The 16519-nt window shown below is 43.0% G+C and overlaps 1 protein-coding gene and 1 long non-coding RNA gene across 5 annotated transcripts; one reads left to right on the plus strand and one right to left on the minus strand.

Annotated features, from left to right (window-relative positions):
* Window positions 1–321: 321 nt before the first annotated feature.
* On the plus strand, window positions 322–2035 carry LOC139567640 (uncharacterized). 2 transcript variants are annotated; one of them, XR_011673445.1, is made up of 5 exons: window positions 322–549; window positions 675–757; window positions 990–1113; window positions 1192–1261; window positions 1791–2035. It is a non-coding gene; the product is annotated as an uncharacterized lncRNA (long non-coding RNA). The 2 variants fall into 2 exon arrangements; XR_011673446.1 differs by having other exon boundaries at window positions 334–549; window positions 990–1108.
* Window positions 1986–16407, minus strand: LOC139567638 (centriolar and ciliogenesis-associated protein HYSL1-like). Of its 3 annotated transcripts, none has more exons than XM_071389023.1 (12): window positions 16140–16407; window positions 14576–14678; window positions 14294–14410; window positions 13957–14024; window positions 13590–13831; window positions 12988–13043; window positions 4146–4303; window positions 3695–3740; window positions 3528–3591; window positions 3341–3422; window positions 3167–3193; window positions 1986–2233 (listed from the first exon to the last, which is right to left on the minus strand). In XM_071389023.1, exons 2-12 carry the CDS (start codon window positions 14673–14675, stop codon window positions 2102–2104), a joined length of 1092 nt encoding a protein of 363 aa, XP_071245124.1. In that variant the 5' UTR covers window positions 14676–14678; window positions 16140–16407; the 3' UTR covers window positions 1986–2101. The 3 variants fall into 3 exon arrangements, with proteins under 3 accessions (XP_071245124.1, XP_071245123.1, XP_071245122.1); XM_071389022.1 differs by lacking the exon at window positions 16140–16407 and adding an exon at window positions 15146–15474 and having other exon boundaries at window positions 14576–14695; XM_071389021.1 differs by lacking the exon at window positions 16140–16407 and adding an exon at window positions 15146–15471.
* Between the last annotated feature and the right edge of the window lie 112 nt (window positions 16408–16519).

Consider the following 16519-nt stretch of genomic DNA (forward strand, 5'->3'; position numbering starts at 1 on the left):
AAATTCATTAGCCTAGGCTTCATTATTCTGACCCAATTCTAACAGTAGGCTTTATCAATAAAATGTATTTATAAAGCCCTTCTTACTGTCAGCTGATGTCACAAAGTGCTGTACAGAAACCCAGCCTAAAACCCCAAATAACAAGCAATGCTTATTTCCCTTACTTTTGAACATTGAAATAACGTTAGGAAAATTCAATATTTCAAGCTGAGAATTCAAAAGAATTTAATTCAACTGCTATTTTTGTATAAATATTTGTTTAAAAACAATTATTGTATCGCTTCATCTATTAGAGATGTTCACCTCCGCACCGCTAGGTGGCAGTCTTATGACTCTTGCCTTTACGCAACATAAACGTCATCGGTATGCGACACCGCCGCACGACTTTTCTTATTTGGAAACGGAAATATCTAGAAAATGCATGTTTGTTTCAAAATATGATATCTTTAAGATGGCTTTGAAGAAATCGCACGTATTTGGTTGGCTAAATTAGGTTTACAGAAATGTTCAGTATATCAGTTACAGTGTGGTCGAGGCATTTCTAAAAGGGTGAGCGTTAAGCTAGGCTAATGCTAACTTAGCTATCTGTCACTTTATTGACGATATATAAAGATGTAGTGGCTGAAATTACTGCTGGCACATATAAAAGCTCATTGTCAGATGTCCTTTTTTAGTTGGCTTCATCTTTCTCTGGAGAGAACGCTCTACCCTCAAATTTACGCATCCCTTCCAATCTCATGGACCATGCAAGAGCAAGGTCTGATTTTTCCTTCACTGCCTTATATCATGCACTATGGATCATTGAACTGATTGTGTGAATTTGAAGAAGCAAGTTCTATACAGATGCATGTAGACTGTAAGCCTGTCCAGACACAAAAATAGTATTCTCCTATTCTTGAATGCAACGTTGGTCTGTCATTTTCAGAGCATTAATTTCCCAACTAGGTCAGATGTAAGAAAGCTAATGATGACTTGTGGTCTCTTTCCAGAGGCCCCCTCCTCCATCAGACTCCAGTCTTCCTGTGTTGAGGTGTGATGCTGCCGTCCCTGTACACCTGAGCCCAGTACAGACATGGGTGGAGACGTTGGAGAGGCGGGACAGTAAACAGTTAGGTCTGTTTTGATAGTGGATGTGTAAGTATCAGTTCTGTGGACATCCTAGCTGAGGATGGAGTCTTTGATATTTTACAGGGGCGAAGAGCTTCCTGAGAACATCCTTCAGGCCACAGAGCTTGAAGACTGAATGTCATTCCAGCCATAGGTAAGTTGACAGTAATTTAGAAAATGACTTGGACTTTAAGTCTTGAGACATGGCTTGTGTGTATGTGTGCCATTCAGAGGGTGAATGGGCAAGACAAAGGATGTGAGTGCCTTTGAACTGGGTATGGTAGTAGGTGCCAGGCGCACCTGTTTATGTCAAGAACTGCTACGCTCCTGGGTTTTTCATGCTCAACAGTTTCCCGTGTGTATCAAGAATGATCCACCACCCAAAGGACATCTAGCCAGCCTGACTTCAACTGTGTGAAGCATTGGAGTCAACAGTGGCCAGCATCCCTGTGGAATGCTTGACACCTTGTAGAGTCCATGCCCCAACGAATTGAGGCTGTTCTGAGGGCAACTCAATATTAGGAAGGTGTTCTTAATATTTCGTACACTCAGTGTATAATTGACCTAGGGGCAACATTGTGTTACAGTTTACATGGTACTATGTAACATATTTACTGTTACTACACAGGTGAGGGCAAATTAATGTAAAGTTAAAATGTTTCCTGATAACTTTTCTTCCACAGGCCTGAATGTTCATAGCATGCTTAAACACGAGGTCCTGGTCCTCACCCTGGAAGCAGTGAAGTTTCTGGAAAACAAGCTGCTTTGGCACGACAAACGCTTCACACCTCTGTACCCGTTCAAACTCCCCTACACTGACCTGCCTTGAAGGCACTGGGTGAAGTAATAACGTCATGTAACATATTCAATGATCCAAATGTTTGTCATGCCTTTTAATATGTTCAATAAAAACTTTTGAATAAATAAATGTCAATGATAAGATATGCAAACTGGTGATTAAAAGAGCCTATTTTAGGCGTAAAGTACATAAGGCCTAGAGTCGATAGTTGATTGGCGGTAGGAGTCCATTGGCCAAGTCATGTCGTATTTCCCATCTCAGGGCGGAGCGTTTCTTCTCTGTAGGCACCACGTAGGTGTTGGGCACAAATACTCTTCGAGGCTTCGGCTGGGGGAGGGGGGGGACGACATTACAAGATGTCAATGTTTTCAGTCATCGCTAGGTATTTACCCCCCCCAGAAAAACATTGTTTATATATTTTCTGTTAGGCCATGTCTGTGGTTTCCAGGGAGCAATTCAGCACAGCTCAGTGGTTTTACTTATTCCTTTTCGAATTCTTTAAAAGTGGACCCTTCCTTGAAGTAATCACTCATTTGTAATGACTGGAAAGGTGGAGTCCTTGCGTTCACCTGTCCAACCATGTCTAATCAGCCATTTAGGAATGTGATTAGTGGGCGTGGCTTGCGACCCAGTGACAGGTTTGAGTCAAATAAGAGGAGCCAGGTTAGGGAGGCAGGTTGGCTAGCGGGTATAAAACAACAGGTCCCAGGTTCAACACCTGATGCTGATTTTGTTTTCTAACTCTCATGTTTAAAGATCAGTGGGTTGGGCTTACAGCCATTAATAGTGAAAAGGCATGCCTGGTGCATTGCTCCAAGTGGCAGAGAGCGTAACATGGGTTGCCATGCAGCAGGTCCCTGGTGTGAATGTGAGTCCCGTATTGTACATTCTCTATCAACTTGGATTACTAGACTAAAACTTAAAATGTGGTTATGCCCTCAGAACAACATTGAATAAGAAACTCAGATCTGTCTAAATTAGGGGAGAGAAAGGAATCAAACCACTACTTTGTGCATTTGCCTTACAGTCCACAGAAATGTGTCTTAACACACTTTGGGCATCAGGATGCTGAAAGCAATTTATCTTGAAATATTGAACGTTGACATGCATAATTTATGCGGGACTGTGTCAAACATGGCATGGACTAATGACATTCTTTTTGGGGGGGGAAATCCCTTTAAGGAAATTTCTGACCTGAAATAATGAATGACAGGATGGTTACAAGATTATAAAATTCTGTTATAAATGAAGCATACTCACTGGTAGAGGTTGGTACGCGAGCTGTTCCTGAAAATACAAAGAGTGATTAATTCAGACATTATGTTCATGCATCATTACAATTAATCATGATTTGTCCACTACATGCAAAAAAGTGGTCTTGAAATATGTAAGTATGTAAGCCAACTGAGTTTGTTATGGAGAAGGTGTTTATACCCTGATTTCCCAGTGCAGTGCTTTTCTATCCTTCTCTCCTGGCGCCTTGAACATTTCCCAGTCCTGCTTGTACTGGAAATACCTTTGGAAGATTAGGAACAATATGAAATGTAGCACAGATCCACAGCAGTAATCTTTCAAAAGATGTCTACTGATTATTTAGACATTTCGAGAATTATCCTCTTACTTTGCCACTGGGTCAGTCTTCTTCAGATTTCTGGTGTGAGGATGATCCATTACTGGGCGGATAACTGCAAGAGCAAACATGAGTGACTCCGTTTAATTGGGGCACATTGTAACAGGACAGATTGCAGTGAGCACGATGACATGTGTAACAGCAATGTGGGTACTTACACGACTTGGGCTGGGGTCTGATGTCAATCTCACTCCCAGATCTGGCCTGTAAGAGATTTAAAACGACATTTGTTTTCAACAAACATACATGTATATGTTTGGAACGATTGTCAAAAAAGATCCTGGACTTGAGGATAAATAATTTATAACGAAAACATCTAAAACTCTACCTCTTCAAAGAGTATCCTAAATAATCCCACAGCACCACCCCCCTTTCGTGAACTAACAATTCCCCTCTTACTAGCTAACTTTGCTGATAACCAAATTTGAGAAAAATGTTACTATGACTGTGATATGTGGTTGTCCCACCTAGCTATCTTAAGATGAAGGTACTAACTTAAGTCGCTCTGGATAAGAGCGTCTACTAAATGACAAATGTAAATGTACCCATGTTTAATCTGAGATTAATAAACAAAACCGATGTTAGCTCTCAAAAGACAAGAGTACCCACCATGCCTCGGATGTAGGCTTTGAAGGCACTTGGGAGACGGTCCGACTCCGACCTGTCACTCAGACTGCCTGCTTCATCACTCTCCAGCTCCAACTCCTGATGGGTGGACATGGACACATGAACCCCTCCCAGATGCTCCCCCAGCCCACTCACTGCACCTGAAAGGGAGACATAATGGGGACACAACACGTTAGCCTTAGTTACCACTGTGTAAGGCCATAAGCAATGCTAGTAAGGGCTTGGCAGGTGTTGCATGATCACTGAGCCGGACAGGCCCAGTACATCTCACATTTTAGTTATACAAGTGATGCAAGAGGGATTAGTACTATGCACTGTATCAGTGGTTCCCAACCAGGGGTACTAGGACCCCCTGGGGGTACTTGGCATATCCACAGGGGGTACTTGATAAGACTCATGAGACCATAGGCCTACTGCTAAAATGCACAAGCAGGAACAGGCCTTTCTAAATCGACCTGGCCCGGGTATCCTGGAAGAATATTGACCTCATCCCGTCAGTAGAGGATGCCTAGTTGTTCTTTAAAAGTGCTTTCCTCACCATCTTAAATAAGCATGCCCCTTTCAAAAAAATGTAGAACTAAGAACAGATATAGCCCTTGGTTCACTCCAGACCTGATTACCCCCGACCAGCACAAAAACATCCTGTGGCGTACTGTACTAGCATCGTATAGTCCCCGCGATATGCAATTTTTCAGGGAAGTCAGGAACCAATACACTCAGTTAGGAAAGTAAAGGCTAGCTTTTTCAAACAGAAATTTGCATCCTGTAGCTCTAACTCCAAAATGTTCTGGGACATTGTAAAGTCCATGGAGAATAAGAGCACCTCCTCCCAGCTGCCCACTGCACTGAGGCTAGGAAACACTGTCACCACCGATAAATCAACGATAATCGAGAATTTCAATAAGCATCTCTCTATGGCTGGCCATGCATTTCTCCTGGCTCCCCCAATCCCAGCCAACAGCTCCGCACTCCCCGCAGCTACTTTCCCAAGCCTCCCCAGCTTCTCCTTCACCCAAATCCAGATAGCAGATGTTCTGAAAGAGCTGCAAAACCTGGACCCGTACAAATCAGCTGGGCTAGACAATCTGGACCCTCTCTTTCTAAAATTATCCACCGCAATTGTTGCAACCCCTATTAGTAGCCTGTACAACCTCTCGTATCGTCTGAGATCCCCAAAGATTGTAAAGCAGCCGCGGTCATCCCCCTCTTCAAAGGGGGTGACACTCTAGACCCAACCGGTTACAGACCTATATCCATCCTGCCTTTCCAAAGTCTTCGAAAGCCAAGTTAAACAGATCACTGACCATTTCGAATCCCACCATACCTTCTCCGCTGTGAAATCCAGTTTCCGAGCTGGTCATGGGTGCACCTCAGCCACGCTCAAGGTACTAAACGATATCATAACCACCATCGATAAAAGACAGTACTGTGCAGCCGTCTTCATCGACCTGGCTAAGGCTTTCAACTCTGTCAATCACCGTATTCTTATCGGCAGACTTGGATCACTAACTACTTCCCATATAGAGTTCAGTGTGTCAAATCAGAGGGCCTGTTGTCCGGACCTCTGGCAGTCTCTATGGGGGTGCCACAGGGTTCAATTCTCGGGCCGACTCTTTTCTCTGTATATATACAGTGGGGAGAACAAGTATTTGATACACTGCCGATTTTGCAGGTTTTCCTACTTACAAAGCATGTAGAGGTCTGTAATTTTTATCATAGGTACACTTCAACTATGAGAGACGGAATCTAAAACAAAAATCCAGAAAATCACATTGTATGATTTTTAAGTAATTAATTTGCATTTTATTGCATGACATAAGTATTTGATACATCAGAAAAGCAGAACTTAATATTTGGTACAGAAACCTTTGTTTGCAATTACAGAGATCATACGTTTCCTGTAGTTCTTGACTAGGTTTGCACACACTGCAGCAGGGATTTTGGCCCACTCCTCCCTACAGATCTTCTCCAGATCCTTCAGGTTTCGGGGCTGTCGCTGGGCAATACGGACTTTCGGCCCCCTCCAATGATTTTCTATTGGGTTCAGGTCTGGAGACTGGCTAGGCCACTCCAGGACCTTGAGATGCTTCTTACGGAGCCACTCCTTAGTTGCCCTGGCTGTGTGTTTCGGGTCGTTGTCATGCTGGAAGACCCAGCCACGACCCATCTTCAATGCTCTTACTGAGGGAAGGAGGTTGTTGGCCAAGATCTCGCGATACATGGCCCCATCCATCCTCCCCTCAATACGGTGCAGTCGTCTTGTCCCCTTTGCAGAAAAGCATCCCCAAAGAATGATGTTTCCACCTCCATGCTTCACGGTTGGGATGGTGTTCTTGGGGTTGTACTCATCCTTCTATTCCTCCAAACACGGCGAGTGGAGTTTAGAGCAAAAAGCTCTATTTTTGTCTCATCAGACCACATGACCTTCTCCCATTCCTCCTCTGGATCATCCAGATGGTCATTGGCAAACTTCAGACGGGCCTGGACATGCGCTGGCTTGAGCAGGGGGACCTTGCGTGCGCTGCAGGATTTTAATCCATGACGGCGTAGTGTGTTACTAATGGTTTTCTTTGAGACTGTGGTCCCAGCTCTCTTCAGGTCATTGACCAGGTCCTGCCGTGTAGTTCTGGGCTGATCTCTCACCTTCCTCATGATCATTGATGCCCCACGAGGTGAAATCTTGCATGGAGCCCCAGACCGAGGGTGATTGACCGTCATCTTGAACTTCTTCCATTTTCTAATAATTGCGCCAACAGTTGTTTCCTTCTCACCAAGCTGCTTGCCTATTGTCCTGTAGCCCATCCCAGCCTTGTGCAGGTCTACAATTTTATCCCTGATGTCCTTACACAGCTCTCTGGTCTTGGCCATTGTGGAGAGGTTGGAATCTGTTTGATTGAGTGTGTGGACAGGTGTCTTTTATACAGGTAACGAGTTCAAACAGGTGCAGTTAATACAGGTAATGAGTGGAGAACAGGAGGGCTTCTTAAAGAAAAACTAACAAGTCTGTGAGAGCCGGAATTCTTACTGGTTGGTAGGTGATCAAATACTTATGTCATGCAATAAAATGCAAATTAATTATTTAAAAATCATACAATGTGATTTTCTGGATTTTTGTTTTAGATTCCGTCTCTCACAGTTGAAGTGTACCTATGATAAAAATTACAGACCTCTACATGCTTTGTAAGTAGGAAAACCTGCAAAATCGGCAGTGTATCAAATACTTGTTCTCCCCACTGTATATCAATGATGTCGCTCTTGCTGCGGGTGATTCCTTGATCCACCTCTACGCAGCCGACACCATTCTGTATACATCTGGCCCTTCTTTGGACACTGTGTTAACAAACCTCCAAACGGGCTTCAATGCCATACAACACTCCTTCCGTGGCCTCCAACTGCTCTTAAACGCTAGTAAAACTAAATGCATGCTCTTCAACCGATCGCTGCCCGCACCCCCAACTTGCATCACTACTCTGGACGGTTCCAACTTAGAATATGGGGACAACTACAAATACTTAGGTGTCTGGCTAGACTGTAAACTCTCGTTCCAGACTCATTAAGCATCTCCAGTCCAAAATTAAATCTAGAATCGGCTTCCTATTTTGCAACAAAGCCTCCTTCACTCACGCTGCCAAACATACCCTCGTAAAACTGACTGTCCTACCGATCCTCGACGATGTCATTTACAAAATAGCCTCCAACACTCTACTCAGCAAACTGGATGCAGTCTATCACAGTGCCATCCGTTTTGTCACTAAAGCCCCATATACCAGCCACCACTGCGACCTGTATGCTCTCGTCGGCTGGCCCTCGCTACATATTTGTCGCCAAACCCACTGGCTCCAGGTCATCTATAAGTCTTTGCTAGGTAAAGCTCCGCCTTCTCAGCTCACCTTAACAACACCCACCCGTAGCACGCGCTCCAGCAGGTATATCTCACTGGTCATCCCCAAAGCCAACACCTACTTTGGCCGCCTTTCCTTCCAGTTCTCTGCTGCCAATAACTGGAACGAATTGCAAAAATCGCTGAAGTTGGAGACTTATATCTCCCTCACTAACTTTAAGCATCAGCTATCTGAGCAGCTTAACGATCGCTGCAGCTGTACATAGCCCATCCAACTACCTACCTCATCCATATTGTTTTTATTTACTTTTTTTGCACACCAGTATTTCTACTTGCACATCATCATCTGCACATTATCACTCCAGTGTGAATTTGCTAAATTGTAATTACTTCGCTACTATTGGCCTATTTATTGCCTTACCTCCTTACTCCATTTGCACACACTGTATATAGATTTTTCTATTGTGTTATTGACTGTATGTTTGTTTATCCCATGTGTAACTCTGTTGTTTGTCGCACTGCTTTGTTTTATCTTGGCCAGGTCGCAGTTGTAAATGAGAACTTCTCAACTGGCCTACCTGGTTAAATAAAAATTAAATAAAAAACAAGGGGTACTTCAGGGGTACTCCGGGCAGAGCAAAATTCAGTTGGTGGTACAGTAACCGAAAAAGGTTGGGAACCACTGCAATGGATGACATGACTTTCAACAAAAATTGCAGACAAGGTCTTTCGCTTTGTTCTCTTGTACAGGGTGTCAGTCTATTATGCACACACTTGGACTAAGGGGATGTTACCTATAGAAATTGTATTTTCATTCTATAAGGAGAATAGACCGGGTATAGAGTTTACCCCTTTTGTGTCTTCTGTTATCCTCCCACTCTTCATAAGTCTTTGTAGACTTGGAATCAATTAAAGTAATATCTTTATTGCTCGCCAGCGACTGCAAATCCTCCCACTCCTGCTCATCCTCTGCTCCTTTCTCATCTTTCCTGTCAGAGTCTTCCTCACTATATCCTTCTCCAGCGGGCCTCTCGTTGTCTTTGGACTCAGTGAGAGAACTTTCTTCAGGATATATCCCATCTAATACTGCCTTGTCATTTTTAGTCTGAGCCAATGTATAGTTGTCTTCACAGTAGTTCACATCAGTGCGGTCTTTGCTCTCCAATTCAACAGGAGGATGATCTTCACAATATGCCATATTAGAGAGGCTTTGACTTTCTTCCAACTTCGTCCTCAAACCGGTGTCCTCACAGCTCTGTAGATCAGTGGTATCCTCCTTACCGTCACCATCAAAATTGGCGAGCGACTGGTCATCCTCATCGCCATATCGCATCTCAGAAAGGCCCTGGCTTTCTCTGTCAAACTCAGCTATGGTACTGTCGTCTCTATAGTCTTCTCCCTCCGGGCCATCCTTAGCTGAAGAGTCCGGCCTGTAGGTGCCATAACCAGATGTCAGTAAGCTCAGCGCCGGGCTCCCATCACGAGTGCTGTAACCCTCCTCGTCAATCTTTTCCTTTTCACCCTGCTTAGCCCTTTCTCCTCTACACTCCTCCTGTTCGGTTTCCTTTGGACGCTCCGTGACAGGTGGCTCTGCGACAGATGGCTCCTCTTGTGTGTGTTCAGTGGTTCTGTTGGGCTCTGTATCATCCTGCTTGTATTGCTCAACCTTCTCCTCCTCCTCCTCCCCCTCTCCGTCGGACCAGAAAGTGGAGTTTAGGGAGCTATTCCCGTCCTCACTCTCTTCATCCCACTGACTGTCGTACATTTTATACATGGTAGCGAAGGGTAAGAAGTCTCCTTATGCTGCTCCTGTGGGGAGTGTGTGGTGATCTGCAGAGGCAGATGGCTAAGGAGTAGTGCTAAGAGGATTATACCCTGTGGTCTCAATGTTGCTCTATACTGCCACCTGTTGAAGGCTGGTCGCCAGAGGAACTGCAACTCCACAATGCTGTGTGATGTATTCCTTCTCAACAGCTTGTCCAAAAAGTCCATGGGTAGTCTAGCACTAAGCTTTGTTTGTCAATATCAACAGTACATTTCCAATAGTGCCTAACGAACCTATTCACAGTTGAATAGCTTGCGACATTTGTTTCCAAAACAGACGCGTCAAACATTTCCAAACCAACAATCACAAAAGATAGGCTTAGCTTGCACGTTAAACCAGTATTGTACTCATGGTCTCTTTTGTCAGCAGAGCTGCTTTGCTCCAGGTGTCTTGATTAATCCATAACGTGTGGAACTTTTTACTTAAATGTAGTGGCTTTCAAATAGCCATGGGAACACCAGTTGAAAGATTTGAGACACAAATCCATAGAAAGTCAAGAATCCAAATGCTTGATGAATAAAACTTTAAATGTTTTATATGTAGAATCCAAAATGATAAGTGCAAGGTAAACAAAGGTTCCAATATTCAATTTAAATTAAAAGATCAAGGTAAGACGTATGTGGGTCCCAGTAACCCAAACTTTTGCCAAGACTAGCAGGCCCTACTTCTCGTCTCAAAATACCCAATTAACATATCTGTGCGGGCCCGCCCATACTTTAATTCTGGCTAGAGGGTGTAATTGACCTATTCTCATTCAAATCATAAGACCACATAACCAAATTAATATACACACACCTTATATAGAAATTAAATGAAGTTATTCTAAATGGAACAATATGACCTAATAAACAAATATTTGCATAACCAAAGAAATAGAAACTGGCTCCAACAACAGGCATCTGAAAACTAAATACAATTATATACCCTGTAGTTTGGATCCTGGGTGCTGATTGGCTGAAACAGCATTTCAGCCATGTGTATATCAGACAATATACTTGTTTACTGTTCTATTTATGTTGGTAACCAATTTATAATAGCAATAATATACCTTGGGGGTTTGTGGTATATGGCCAATACACCATGGCTAAGGGCTGTATCCAGGCACTCCACGTCGTGTCTAAGAGCAGCCTTTAGTCATGGTATATTTAAGCAATAAGGAGTTGTGGCCAATATACCACCCATAAGGGTTGTTCTTAGGCACGACAAGAACCGGTTTCCAACATAAATATAACAGTAAACAAGTAGTTGTGTCATACCCGTGGTATATTTAAGCAGTAAGGCCCAAGGAGGTGTGGAATATGGCCAATACACCACTGCTAAGTGCTGTTCTTAGGCACAACGCAACATGCCTGGACACAGCCTGTGAGCATGGTATATTGGCTATATATCACAAATCCCAGAGGTGCCTTACTGCTACTATAAAATGGTTACCAACATAATTAGAGCAGTAAAAATAATTGTTTTGTCATACCCGTGGTATAAGGTCTGATAGAACACAGCTTCAGCAAATCAGCATTCAGGGCTTGAACCACCCAGTTTATAATGTATGATATAAACTCAGCAAAAAAAGAAACGTCCTCTCACTGTCAACTGCGTTTATTTTCAGCAAACTTAACTTAATGTGTAAATATTTGTATGAACATAAGATTCAACTGAGACATTAGCTGAACAAGTTCCACAGACATGTGACTAACAGAAATTTAATAATATGTCCTTGAACAAAGGGGGCGGAGGTCAAAATCAAAAGTAAGTCAGTATCTGGTATGGCCACCAGCTGCATTAAGTACTGCAGTGCATCTCCTCCTCATGGACTGCACCAAATTTGCCATATCTTGCCATGAGATGTTACCCCACTCTGCCACCAAGGCACCTGCAAGTTCCCGGACATTTCTGGGGGGAATGGCCCAAACCCTCACCCTCCGATCCAACAGGTTCCAGACGTGCTCAATGGGATTGAGATCCGGGCTCTTCGCTGGCCATGGCAGAACACTGACACTCCTGTCTTGCAGGAAATCACGCACAGAACAAGCAGTATGGCTGGTGGCATTGTCATGCTGGAGGGTCATGTCAGGATGAGCCTGCAGGAAGTGTACCACATGAGGGAGGAGGATGTCTTCCCTGTAACACACAGCGTTGAGATTGCCTGCAATGACAACAAGCTCAGTCCAATGATGCTGTGACACACCGCCCCAGACCATGACGGACCCTCCACCTCCAAATCGATCCCGCTTATTCCTTTGACGATAAACGCGAATCGGACCATCACCCCTGGTGAGACAAAACCGCGACTCGTCAGTGAAGAGCACTTTTTGCCAGTCCTGTCTAGTCCAGCGACGGTCGGTTTGTGCCCATTGGCGACGTTGTTGCCGGTGATATCTGGTGAGGACCTGCCTTACAACAGGCCTACAAGCCCTCAGTCCAGCCTCTCTCAGCCTATTGCGGACAGTCTGAGCACTGATGGAGGGATTGTGCGTTCCTGGTGTAACTCAGGCAGTTGTTGTTGCCATCCTGTACCTGTCCCGCAGGTGTGATGTTCGGATGTACCGATCCTGTGCAGGTGTTGTTACACGTGGTCTGCCACTGCGAGGACGATCAGCTGTCCGTCCTGTAGCACTGTCTTAGGCGTCTCACAGTACGGACATTGCAATTTATTGCCCTGGCCACATCTGCAGTCCTCATGCCTCCTTGCAGCATGCCTAAGGCACGTTCACGCAGATGAGCAGGGACCCTGGGCATCTTTCTTTTTGGTGTTTTTCAGAGTCAGTAGAAAGGCCTCTTTAGTGTCCTAAGTTTTCATAACTGTGACCTTAATCGCCTACTGTCTGTAAGCTGTTAGTGTCTTAACGACCGTTCCACAGGTGCATGTTCATTAATTGTTTATGGTTCATTGAACAAGCATGGGAAACAGTGTTTAAACCCATTACAATGAAGATCTGTGAAGTTATTTGGATTCTTACGAATTATCTTTGAAAGACAGGGTCCTGTTTCTTTTTTTGCTGAGTTTACATTGCTAGAATGCAGTTTCAGCCAATCAGCATCCAGGACCCCAACTGCCCAGTGTATAATGGCCAACATACCACACCCCCTCGGGCCTTATTTTAAATATAGTACTCCTAATCCTTTTTGCATAAATAATATCATGCATAACATTAAATTACCTGAATCTTCACTATGTGTTGATTCATCGCAGACGTGAACTTGGCCTTGATGTTTCCTTTAGGAAGAAACAGAGTGAGGTTGATTCAAGTATCCTCAATAGCACACGTGATCATTAGTCTTTACAAAGCCACACACGTGATCATTATAATCTTTACAAAGCCGCACTCGTGGTCATTGCAGCCTTTTCAAAGCTGCACACGTGATCATTATAGTCTTTACAAAGCCACACGTGATCATTAGTCTTTACAAAGCCACACACGTGATCATTAGTCTTTACAAAGCCACACACGTGATCATTATAGTCTTTACAAAGCCACACACGTGATCATTATAGTCTTTACAAAGCCACACACGTGATCATTATAGTCTTTACAAAGCCACACACGTGATCATTATAGTCTTTACAAAGCCACACACGTGATCATTATAGTCTTTACAAAGCCGCACACACACGTGATAATTATAGTCTTTACAAAGCCGCACGCACACGTGATCATTGTAGTCTTTACAAAGCCACACACGTGATCATTGTAGTATTTACAAAGCCACACACGTGATCATTATAGTCTTTACAAAGCCGCCGGATGTAAACTTACCGCACCTAAGGACTTTCCTCTTGATAAAGGGTCTCCCATGCGCTCCTGTGTCTCGGTCTGGTGTGGATGACTGACTGACAGAGAACGATAACTGCTGGAGGTCAGTTAGGTCTGGATCCACTTCCAGCCTATTAGGGGCTGTTGAGGGGCGCTGGTACTTGGGGGCAACAGAGTGCTGAGTGTAGGAGTCATACTCCTGTCTGGCACCATAGTTACTGTTGTCTCTGCTGTATGTGGAGGTTAGCACCTGGGTGGAGCACAGAACAAAGTAACATGCCATTCTAATATTTGTTTTAATTTTTATAAATACAATACAGCTAGCTTATCTGCTGGATGAAGAGGGACTGAATGATTTGGGACAAGAATATGTACCCGTCTTTCATGGTGTGATGGACCATCCTGGGCAAACACATTTCTGAAGGCTGCAGTGTTATCCTGTACTGTTAGGGGGGAAAAGAAGGGGGAAAAACAAGGAAATTCAATCGAGACTCAAGAGGAACCTCACTGCTCATCAAATGGTACAACCAACACTTACTGACCAGGGCCCAGTTTCCCAAAAGCATCTTAAGGCTAAGTTCACCGTTAAAACCATAGGAACCATGGGATCCCATGGCTCTAAGAGGAACTTAGCCTTAAGATGCTTTTGGGAAACCGGGCCCAGTTATATTTGATTATGTAGTGGACATGAGAACACGTACAGTGATCTTACCTTTAACCTTGGTGACTGCAGGAGGACTTTTGAAGATGGTGCTTTGAGATCTTGTCGAGTTCAATTCACTGGACGAGTGGCTCTTAGATTTTTCATGTCGGATCAGTTCATCTAGATCTATATACACACACGTACACACACACACACAAACAAAGTTGCTTCTCCACCAATCTGACAGCTAACTTGCAGAGTGAAAGTCACAAGACATCCCAGTTATTTCAGATTTAGTCAGCATTTGGTCATCAAAATGTAGACCTATATTCGCTAATTTTATCAACCCACCTCTTTTGAATTCACGTAGTCTGTGTCTTGGTATTTTGTTGTAACCAAGTGCCTCCAATTGTTGTTGAATTTCATCTTCCGAGAAATCCAAGTTTTCCATTTCCTGAAAAATAATTGTCCCTTAAATGTAATATAAGCAAAAGTAAGCAGTTGGAAAGTTAGATGGATTGCTAGATAACGTTACTGCTAGATAGATAACTACGTGATCAATTATGGATAGCAGAGAATAATGATGGAAGCGATTGACTAAAATCAGCAACAAGTTGTTAGCTACCATCAGGCTAGACAACCACCAACCAAACTCTAGCTACAATCAATCAAACGTTCATGATTTCTTCCTTGTCTAGCTAGCCCAGATCAACCAAAATGACGCATGCTTCTAATTTTGTATGCAATCTAGCAGCTGACGTTAGCGTCAAATACATGTTAAATGAGCCAATGGCCAGCTAACGTTAACTAGCTAAGTTATAATATAACTAGCTAGCTAACTTAGCAGGATAACAAAGACAGCAGTTCAACACAACAGGCCATTTTGCCAATGCTAACATTAATTGATAAAATGTGTTTTACCTATATATAGTGTGAGCTTCTTAGTATAAATACGTAACGTTAGCCACGTCTGTTTTGCAACACAAGTAACGTTATTGAACTGGGAAAAAAGTATTGAACTGAACCAGCTAGCTAGTTACTGCTTGTATTTTCAGTACCAAGACAACAACACAGCCGTTGTTCGAAAAAAACAACGTGCTTTAAAAACGACGCCCTTTCTGAATTTTCTTCGGTGGATTTGACTTGGCCCAGAAATATCGCCGCCTTGTGCAAGGAAGACCGTGGGGATACCCTGGCAATGCAGTCAGTGCCTATGATGATGCAGTGCCTATGAAGATGATGCCATTACAAGATTTTGTCTGACATGTTTGTGTGCTCGCCAGTTTGCAGTCCTTAGTCATCCCTATGGAAAAATGAATGGGGAAAGAATAGGGTTTTGGAAAAAACGCCCAAAATAAATTCAGAAGTTAACACAGGATTTTTTTATTTAATATTTTTTTTATTTCACCTTTATTTAACCAGGTAAGCTAGTTGAGAACAAGTTCTCATTTACAACTGCGACCTGGCCAAGATAAAGAAAAGCAGTGCGACAGAAACAACAACACAGAGGTACACATGGAATAAACAAGCTGATTAGGAGCTCTAATACATTTTGTTCTATGAGATAATAGCATGACCATTATGATTTTTTTTTACATTATTGCATAAATTATTCAAAATTCGCAAAAAGTGATGGTCGTTTATGAAGATAATCTCATAGAACAAAACGTATAAACTTTCTTATACCTGTTTATCACAGACCTTATTTTAGGCGTTTATCCAAAAACCCTACAAAAACGCCATTCATTTTCCTCACGAACCATGGCGGAGTTAGTACATTCATAAAATACGCCATTATATACTGTATTTCTCTCTTTGAGATAGCTATATAAAAATAAGCATTAAAGCAAGTCAATCAAAATCGACAATTTAATCAGTGGGGATATGTGTTTTTTGAATAATAGATCTCACTCACGTTTATCTATTGTAGGCCGACGCCTACGCGATGTTCCCACAATGTCCAAAATCAAATCAGGCTGACAGATTTAAATTCATTTTGCTCTCTCGTTTACAAACTCTATGTTGAAGAAATATTGCATTGATGATTGCAACAGCAACATAATTTATGCTGTATGTTATACCTGTGCAGAAGTAGGCTAGGTTTTGTCCTATGCTATTTGGGAAAAGGTTGGATTTGTTTTTTTGTTTTTTTTACAATTTGTAATAAACTGTTAGAATACAAGCGTTTAGTTCACAACCTACAAGTCAGCGAAAGTTGCAGGTATTTATACATATTGAAAGAACATTCCAAATCCCACCACTGTCTCAGAGAAACCCTCCCCTTGCGCGCACCTT

This window comes from Salvelinus alpinus, chromosome 2 (genome assembly GCF_045679555.1).
Source record: "Salvelinus alpinus chromosome 2, SLU_Salpinus.1, whole genome shotgun sequence".
NCBI classification, from domain to species: domain Eukaryota; kingdom Metazoa; phylum Chordata; class Actinopteri; order Salmoniformes; family Salmonidae; genus Salvelinus; species Salvelinus alpinus.

Coding starts and splice junctions, on each gene's coding strand:
- LOC139567638 (XM_071389023.1), bottom strand. CDS start 14,675: ATGGAAAACTTGGATTTCTCGGAAGATGAAATTCAACAACAATTGGAG. Junction 14,025..14,293: donor TGCAGTCACCAAGGTTAAAG/GTAAGATCACTG, acceptor CCCCCCTAACAG/TACAGGATAACACTGCAGCC. Junction 3,194..3,340: donor CACTGCACTGGGAAATCAGG/GTATAAACACCT, acceptor TTGTATTTTCAG/GAACAGCTCGCGTACCAACC.